This window comes from Sprattus sprattus (assembly GCF_963457725.1).
Source record: "Sprattus sprattus genome assembly, chromosome: 7".
Lineage (NCBI taxonomy): Eukaryota > Metazoa > Chordata > Actinopteri > Clupeiformes > Clupeidae > Sprattus > Sprattus sprattus.
Genome location: NC_137926.1, coordinates 21,635,908 through 21,645,821, shown reverse-complemented (window position 1 = coordinate 21,645,821; position 9,914 = coordinate 21,635,908). Strand labels below are relative to the sequence as shown.

General features: G+C 42.2%; 1 protein-coding gene across 5 annotated transcripts in view; it reads left to right on the top strand.

Annotated features, from left to right (window-relative positions):
• Positions 1 to 8,601, top strand: part of mef2aa (myocyte enhancer factor 2aa) — a 90,140-nt gene extending 81,539 nt beyond the window's left edge. For 3 of the 5 annotated variants that reach the window (XM_080842150.1, XM_080842152.1, XM_080842151.1), the window contains exons 8-11: positions 568 to 591; positions 2,910 to 3,036; positions 3,725 to 3,848; positions 4,300 to 8,601. In XM_080842150.1, the coding sequence (XP_080698276.1) occupies positions 568 to 591; positions 2,910 to 3,036; positions 3,725 to 3,848; positions 4,300 to 4,741 (717 nt within the window). In that variant the 3' untranslated portion in view covers positions 4,742 to 8,601. The remainder of the gene's footprint in view (positions 1 to 567; positions 592 to 2,909; positions 3,037 to 3,724; positions 3,849 to 4,299) is intronic. The other 2 variants (XM_080842153.1, XM_080842154.1) reach the window with 1 other exon arrangement.
• The last annotated feature ends 1,313 nt before the right edge of the window (positions 8,602 to 9,914 follow it).

Here is a 9,914-nt window from a genome sequence, read left to right as displayed (position 1 = left end):
CGACGTAGCAGTGAAGTGATGTCTTCATATGGCCCTGAACAAGCCAGACAACCCCCCACCCCCAAACCCTCCACACGCACACACACACACACACACTCTCGACACGAAAACATTACGGAGCTTCCAGCTAAACACCCACCCAGTTACCAGTGACACCCTGTTTCTCGTGTGAAATACTCTCAAGTGGTTCTGTCACACAGACACAATAACCTTTCAGTGATATCAGCATACACTGCTCACAGGTAAAACACGGTGAGGCCAGAAATGTGAAACCTTAACATGTGAAAGAGCCCAGTCACACATTTGAATCAGAAGCCATTTCATTTGACTAGAGGGCCTTTTTAAAAGTAACTTGATCATCAGTGAGCCCAGGCGCTCCTCTGCCCATGTGCCTGCTTTGGAGCCTAGCGTCTTTGTGAGTGAGTGCCCTTGTGGATATCAAGGGTAATGTTTTTTTTTAGGGGGGGGGGGGGGAGGGTGCATGTGAAGAGGGGATGCCCTCCCTCCCTGACCATCTTGTGTAATGCTGCATCTTTTCTTCTCTCTCTCCTGTATGGGGTGGGGCAGTCAGAGGAAGAGGAAATGGAGCTGGTGAGTGTGGTCCGAGCACCTGGAAAAAACAAAATACAAACTAGCCAGATGGTAGTTAACTCTAGAACAGCCCTGATCCACTGGGGCCGTGCCAGATGAGATCTAGACCTGATCCGGAGTCTAAAAAGAGAGAGACTAAAAAGAGAGAGATAGAGAGGGGGGGGGGGGGATAATGTCTACCAGGCTTCTAATTCCATTCTAAAACCGCAATACCTTTATAAACACATAGCAAAGGAAATGAATGATCGCCAGGTACTATCAAATATGAGGGCTGAAAAAGCAGAACTTGAACTGGAGATGAGGCAAATGGGAGGTGGGTTTGGGATGAGATCATGTGTAATTTATGCTGTTTCTCCTGAAAAATAAAAAGAAAAAAAAGGGGGAAAGTGCTCCAGTTTGGGATCTGCTGCCTCTCACTGCATGTGTTTGAGTCTACTTCACAGACTGGGTTCAGAGAGGACGTAGCCTGGCTCACATCCCCTGGTGGGCTGTGTGTGTGTGTGTGTGTGTGTGTGTGTGTGTGTGTGTGTGTGTGAGATAGAGTGAATTGAGAGATTGAGAGAGAGAATCATACAATAAATGACAGAAAAAGAGAGAAAGCAAGCAATTTCATGAAATTACGTGTCATTACCAATAATGAAGTATTTTAGAGAAAGAAATGGTTGCTGTAAGAAATGATCGACACTGCCAAAGACAACGTGGCCTTCAAATAGAATCTCACTTTGGATCGGGGCTATTGTTTTTCTTCAACAGCATTGTTTACAGTTGAACTCAACTCCCCCAAATTCCCCTCACTATTTTGTTTTGCCAAGTACCTCCTGACTTCACCCAAGATGATGTCATCTGAGTCTCAGTGATGTCAGAGAGACTAGGGGGATAGGCTGATTGGTTGGACTCAAATTCCAGTTCCAGTTTTACACAAAAAACCCTCTTTACTGTTAGGATAAAGAAGCACCCTGCTCAGTAACACTAGAGGCTTTAAGAGCCTGCTTTGGAGATATTTTCATGTTAACAGTCCCATACTAGTGAACAGAAGTGTACAGTGTAGCCAGCAGTGTTACTGTTCAGTCAGTTAGATAAGCATATGGTAGTGAAAGGTCTCATCTACCCTTCTCTCTCAATAGCTTCTCTCTCTCGCTCTCTCTCTCTCTGAACACACCGCTGTTGTTGTTGCTGCCGCTGATGCATGGTTCTTTGGAGGGGTGAGAGTGTGTGCTCGCTGTGCATGCTGGCCGAAGCACCCAGCTCTGTTCATGTTTTCCCACCGTGAGATGTTCCATTACTCGCACGGCCACCAAGGAAATACCGCTGTGTTTTCGCAAGAGCCTGGGTGACAAAAACAAACATGCGGGGCGGGGAAGGACAAAGTGTGTGCAGCGCCAAGTCGCATCCTTCTGCGGCGCGCGGCGATTTGAGAATAATAAGGGTGGCTGGCTGGACGGAGAGTTTTTGCGTGCTGGGCCTCTGTGAAAGTGCTGTGTAAGAGCTCTTCTAATTGGGTTAGCGTGAAAGCTGCGGTCACCGCTCCAGTCTCCAGCAGTGTCCTGGCCGCGGCGTGTGAGGAGAATGGTCAGGCCTAAATGAATGACGAATAAATGGATCAGGTGAAATGTAATATTCGCAGTATATGATGCAATTACACAGTGACGCGTGCAGTGTGTTGCTTCGAGTAAACTGCACTGCAGGATTTTGAAAACAGGATTTGACAATTTGGTTTAATGGTAAAGAATGATTAAACTTGTTTTTTTTTAGACAGATATAGTGTATTGATTGGCCTGTTCCTGAGGATGTTCTTTCTAGTTGGTGTGTTGGTTAGCAGGAGGGGCACTGCACTTCTGGAGTAGAGTTTGTTAGGAGAGGATATGCCGTCCACGAAGTTCTAGCGCCACACTGTGGTGTAAAATAGAACTGCCCCCATTTAATTTCCCCTAAATGTCAATTTCAATTTGAGGTCAAACTCAGATACTGAAGTAATACCCCTTCTTACAGATTGTACGGACTGCTGTTAGGGGGTTGCATATGTTATGTTTCATAACTGTGAATAAATAAACAACCTGAGACACATGATTGCATGTGTGCACTGTGTAAATTATCTGAAACTAACACATTTGCATATCATTTGTTATGCTGTGTGACAACCAAAACCTTATCAACCACAAAACAAGAAAGAAATGCTGTGGATTTGTTTCCCGTGTACATTTGCATGCATGCACTGTGTGTGTGTGTGTGTGTGTGTGTGTGTGTGTGTGTCTACAGTATGTCTATGCATGTGTTACACTGTGTGTGTAACTCAGCTTGGGTTTGTGTCTTTCTTGCAGAACACCCAAAGGATAAGCAGCTCCCAGTCCAACCAGCCCCTGGCCACCCCAGTGGTGTCAGTCACCACCCCCAGCCTGCCTCCACAGGGCCTGCTCTACTCAGGCATGCCCACTGCCTATAACACTGGTGAGACTGGACATCGGAGGGAGATGTGTGTGTGCGTGTGTGTGTGTGTGTGTGTGTGTGTGTGTGTGTGTGTGTGTGTGTGTGTGTGTGTGTGTGTGTGTGTGTGTGTATGGGGGGTGTCAACCCTCTGCCTACAATACTGGTGAGACTGGACATCGGATCAGTTTAAAGCTTGTGCAATTTAACACTAGCAAAAATTACATTTGAGAAGTTTACATTTTTTGTTGAGTTCAGCATATGTTCTTTCTGCTTGCAACAAAGGTGAGGGTAGATACAGGATGCTTAAAACCATATATTATTTAGATATACATTTACCATTTTATTTGGAACGATCATTGATCACACTGAGCTAATATTGTTCAAGTGCCAGAGTACTGAACCTTTAAACTTTTGTTCGAAATCCTAACAGTGAAACACATCAGCCCCTGGCCTATTTATAATCCATGACGAATGATTCCATGACCTGTGTATGTGTGTGTGTTTGTGTGTGTGTGTGTGTGTGTGTGTGTGTGTGTGTGTGTGTGTGTGTGTGTGTGTGTGTGTGTGTGTGTGTGTGTGTGTGTGTGCTTCACTCTGCCTGTTGGAGTGTGGAGTGATAGATGTGTTTAGCTTGTCTCTGAGGGTGATGGGGGTGGGCAGTGGTGCTCATGGCTCACAGGTGCATTGCTGTTGATTTTGTGTGTTCTAGAATATTCCCTGAGCAGCGCTGAGCTCTCGTCTCTTCAAGGCTTCGGCTCTCCAGGGCTCTCACTGGGCTCTATGTCGGCATGGCAACAACACCAACTGGGCCAGGCAGCTCTCAACTCGCTGGTGTGAGTAACTCATATAGACACAAGTGTGTGTGTTTGTATGTGCGTATTCGCATATGTGTGTGTGTGTTTACACAGATGGCTAAACAAGCACAAGCACACTCAACACACACACAAGAACATGTGTAACCACAAAGACACTTGCATGCACAACAGCCTAATGCATACAAAGGCACTCATTGATGGTTAAAGAAACATTTATACAAACACTGACACACATATAGCTATAACCCCCCCCCTCCACAATCACACACACACACACACACACACACTAACACAAACACAAACACACACACACACAGATACAGTCACCCCACACACGCAAATGTATAATTTGAAAGTTATTTTCCTAGCCACCACAGGTTATGCACTCACATTACAGCCTAATTTACCTGGCTGTACCTGTACAGACATGCCACAAGCCAACCCCTGACTTCTCTGCTTCTCTGCACAGGAGTGGCAATCACTTACCTCAAGGCTCCAACCTCTCCATCAACACCAGCCAGAATGTCAACATCAAGTCCGAGCCCATCTCTCCACCGCGTGAGCGCCTCACCCCGTCCGGCTTTGCCGCTCAGCAGCAGCATCAGCATCAGCAGCAGCAACAGCAGCAGCAGCAACAACAGCAGCAACAACAGCAGCAGCAGCAGCAGCAGCAACAACAGCAGCAGCAGCAACAGCAGCAGGTTGCCCCCTCCAGCCGGCCAGACATGGGCCGCTCGCCGGTGGACAGCCTGAGCTCCTCCTGCTCCTCATATGACGGCAGCGACCGTGAGGACCACCGGGCCGACTTCCACTCCCCGCTGGGGCTAGGCGGTGGAAGGCCCCCGGCTGGGGGCGAGGAGCGCGAGAGCCCCAACGTAAAGCGCATGCGCATGGACACCTGGGTCACATAAAGAGTCCTGGGTGTACAGTGCCCTCTGGTGGCCATCTAGGTAACAGCTGGCTGGAAACCCAAATCTTGACCCACATTGGCCCAGGGGCAGGTTGATTCCAGTCAGCTGTTAGCAGGGTGGCTGGAGGGAGGAGAGGGAGTGGGCTGATGCTGGGGGAGGGGATGAGTGGCCGACATGACAGGGGACAGGGGTCATTGTTGTTGTTGTTGTTGTTATTATTATTATAATTATTATTATTACCATTATTTAACTTCATTTCATTTTGTAAGTAGGTCAATTATTGGAGGACAGAGTTGAGAAGATGTCCTGACATATCTAAATTTAAACCCGCAAAGTCAAAGTGAGAAAATCAAGTCAAGTGGTCAGGCTGAATTATGTGCTCAAGCAGGAGTTATCAGGTACTCAGCACAGGTCAGGTTTTCTGCAGGACCCCTTGTTTGAGGAGGGGAAAAAAACAAAGTATATATATATTACAAAACTCTAGATAACTGTAGTCACTGGTCCATTCTGGCACTTACTTGTAGTAGCTGTTTTATGCTGTTAATCTTTTGCAAGTTTTGAAGCAATCAGTGCAAGTAGGAGAGTGGCTTTCTGTCAGATGGCTCTTGCCTTCGTTTTTGAATATTGTGTAACTTCACGTCCCCGTATGCTTTTTTGAAGTAAACAGACAACACATTGTGAAATGAAATATTTGACTTTATCAAATTTAATTTGGAAGTATAGGTCATGAATTAAATGCAGGAGGATGTGGTGGTATTTAAATATTATACCCAATAACACACAAATATCAGCAAGTAAGGAATGTGACATTATATGACATACTTCACATGGTTGTTTATGGAATTGGAAACTATACAAACACTTTTATTGGTACCTTCTTTTGTGACTTCAAATCAGTGGGAAAATCTATTCAAGCCATGTAATCTAAGTCCAGTTGAACTGGCATCAACAGCAAGCTTTTCTTGCTCACCTCAAACAACTTAATGGTAACGTAAGCCAAAGCTGTATGTTTATTTTATTTTTTTTATCTGAAGAGGTTTGGAGACAACTAACACTTCCTCTCCACTTATTTCCTTTTCAGTTCTGTTATAATTGTGCTTTGTTACATACAACACAAAAATAACATGCAAACCAGATCTTGAAACAATATTGAAAGCCATGAACACTTGATGTTCTGTTTGTAAATTAAAAATTTGAGCCAAACATTTTTTTTTGTTATGTATATAGCAACTTTAATATATATCACCTTTGGTGTAAGTACGTATGTATTGTACCTTCACCAGATTCAAGGAAAAAAAGTATATTTTTGTGGATTACTGCCAGATTTATAAGGCGAGATCCTTATTAAGTAGAGTATTCACTGGTTCATATTTACTATTTTGTTAACAATACTGTACTTTCTTCAAAACTGAATTATTATCGTTAATAATCAAAGTGTTTTTATTTTAAAGAAGGTGGTTTTTGGGTCGTTTTCCCTTTAATGGTGGTGAATGTCTGTCAATACAAAAAAATGTAATAACAGTGCTGTAAGTTTAAAGCTTCACTCTATCTTTAATTTCTAAGTTTTGATTTTTGTAAAAGATAATCATGATGCTCAAGAACATCTGGTTTCTTTCCTACAGCGATAGTGTTTAGGACAGGCCCAAGGCTGCTGAATACACTGCCTCCTTTCAAACCACACGCTCCCATATCAGCATACCTTATTCAATCATTTTCAATTGCCTAATTCAAAAGACATATCATAATACTTAGTTCATAAAATTGCCCCCAAGATTATTTATAAACAAATGTATGCTTTATTCTGTCAGTTGTTTTATTGCCACATACGTTCATATACAATCGAAATCCACACCAATTGAACATGTACAAAAAAAAGGTTTATTGTAAATATCCTAACATTGTGTAACTATCTGCATACAATATGTACAGGACACATTTTTTCCTTTATTTTATTTTGCAAATTTGGCTCATCAAACTGTCATCTGCATCAAATTCCCTTGAAAAAAGTTGTTCCAAAGCATCTCCCGCATACGAAAATAATGCATTCTGTAGCACTAGAACATGGGAGGTCGTTATACTCCCTAGCAGGCTGCAGTGTTTGGCTTTCGTGTTCCTCACTACGAGAATGTTTCTCTTCACTCCATGCATCCAGCTTTTGTTAAGCTGTTCCCCTGCTTGCATTGATTCTCGCCCCCATCCATCCCTCCGCATATCAGTGAACCCTGAACAGGATTCAGTCCTGATCCGGCGTGGGTCAGCCAAGCCTTCGCCTGTTCAGGGCCGGATGTGTGTCCAGAGTGAGCTGCTATGGCCCATGCCCGCTACTCGACCAGGGGGAAAGAGTCAGAAGATTCAGCAGCTTCAGTCAGAGACCTAGACAAATGGTGACAGACTTGACATGATCTCACTGCTGGATTGCACAAGTTTTTATTGTGAAACAAACAAAACAAAAGTTTGCTGTAAACAAAAGGAGTCACTCTTTACATTTCCTATCTATTTCTGTGTGTGATGCCATAGCCAGATATAGTATATACCTCCCTTCTCTGTCCTCACAAACAAAACAAAACAGTGAGCTGTGTGGACAGTTTGCCATAAGCTTATATTGATCTATGCAGTAATCAGACAAAACACAAGCCCATAGGCTGCCCTGGCTTTTCTGAAGTTATGTCTCTCTCTCCCTTAACTGTATGTAGTATACATGCTCAGGCATTGAACAGTGGGACAATATGACTGTTAACCTCTTTCCCTTAAGTGCTTACATCTTTTCATTGGCAGAAATATCATATCATATACCATACAGATTGCAACAATTTGTATAGTCACCTCAGCATTTAAATTGTATTGATGTGAGCCTTTTTAATCAGCAGCTGTAGATTTGCCCCAAGGAAATTTTCAGATGTCAGGCCATATGAATTTTTACTTATCAATATTTTTGGAGACTTCATCAATCCGATCAACACAATCAAAGCCTTTTTATGTACTAAAGCAATAATGCCATAGCGTATGGTATGGCTTAATGGCACTATTAATATCATATCACCACAGCAGTTTGCTCCTGTTGTTCCTCACACACACACACACACTCATGCACGAGCACACACATATACGTATATACACACACAGGGACTCACACACTCACTATGCACAAAATTCTCAATTGGAGATCAGGGACTTTCTCTAGTTTCATCATAAATGCACAGTCAATGGATGGCCTTATTCCAAAGAAACTGATGACATGAATTAGAATGAATCACATGTGGCGGGAAAATCAGTATAAGGATGCCCTCATTTTATCATTGTTCCACAAAAGCTTTTTGCCGCTGTCAGACTAGCATGCTCCACACCACAGGAAATACATAGCAAATCTAAAGAGACCCCAATGCTCCTTTGATCTGTGTGCTTTGTCAGTAGCATACACAACTGTTTAAATGTGAAAGGAAGGTATATGAGGAAAAATGAGGATGAAGGACTGTTTGTAGATGACTTTCTTCACTTTGCTGTGCAAGAGTACACTGCTTTGCTTAATGGCTTTTTCTAAACAGAACTATGTATTTGGTAATTGTTTGTAGTTACTAGTTCACTTCAAGAAGCTGTTTGCGGTTTGTCTGCTCAAACCGTTTGGCGGCACAAGCTGGACTTTGTTGCCATGAGTGAAACAACATGTTTCAGAAAAAAAAATCAAGAGAGAATTTTAAGTTAATCTGCATTATATTTCCCTTGAATGTGTTGTTTTATCTTCACTATACAATAAATATTCTAGTGAACTTTTTATCGAATGACTAAGATATTATGCTAGAGATTGTTGTACAAATTTGTATTCTGCATTCACTAAAGTAAAGATATTGGCTTTTACTGTGTAATATAGGTCCTCTCGCTTATTCTGTACAAACTGAAGTGAGCAACTCTGAAGACTTTGTGACGTCCAACATGTGTAGTCCCCAATAACAGAACCTGTCAGCTCAATTAAAATATCAATGTACTCCCAAATTATAATTCTATGTGCCTTCATGCTGGAGTGAGGCTGCAGCTTTTAAGTGTACTTCTGTCATATACAGTAAGCATATACAGTGAAACACATAATCACGTTTGTTTCTCTAAAATTCACTGACACATTTTTTGCCAGGTGTAGACATTCATTTGACTATAAAAATGTAACCTATGACGATGAATGTTATACTTCAGAGTTGTATCTATATGATAAAGCAGTAAATTCCGAAGTAAAATACTGAATATGATGTCAGGTGCCACATTCTGGATGATAATTAAAGTCTCCAGCAGATGGTGCTAGAGATATCTGGCCCACCTTGGTCTCCTAAGGATGCTAATCTGTCGCATAGGATGTTAAAATAGTATTTTCTTGAAGTGTAGCTAATGATCACACTATAACCCATCATATTCTTCGACCTATCATCACGGTCTTACAAGTCATTAGTCAAAGAGGTTAAATTACAAACAATTTTGTGATTATGTGATAATATAATAATTTGTATACTATAGTAGCCTATAATAATGGTATAAGCTGCTCTTCCAGTCAAGATAGCAATTATATTATATTACTTACGAATGATGTCGTCTCCTCATTAAATCGAAACCTACGACAACCAGAATGTGGAGTTGTTAGGCCATTTAACAGCCGTAGCACTCTCACCCCGCCCTATCACCTGTGGACTGAAACTTGTCACACGAGGAAGTCGGCAGGCAGTCCCCTAGCACAGATGCTCCAGATGTAACAGAACAGGTGAGATAGTCAACATTGGTTATCGTCGTCGAGGACCTCTTGGAATTTATCTAACAGAAAAGGAGGTAAGTTCACCGAAATGGCTATTTCTTTGTGTGTTCATTAAGTATAGGTATCTTGCTTATCTTCAACTCAGTCTACATACTTATATATTAGGTTAGGATACACATTGGCACTGCCAATGCAATAAAAACTATAATTCCACAGGGGATATAGAATTGGGTCAACGATTATTTCACCTGTAACCATTGTTAAGGTTCATAACACTACGTGTTACCATGAAACCGATTTTTAACCTATCTATAATTCTGAAGTACATCTCCAGTTAGGATACATGAGTTAAGTTAATTTGTACAACAACGAAACATTCAACTTTTCAAAAATAAAGTGTGAGAATAAGTGCTTCGACCGTGAGATTTATCTAGGATTCAGTTT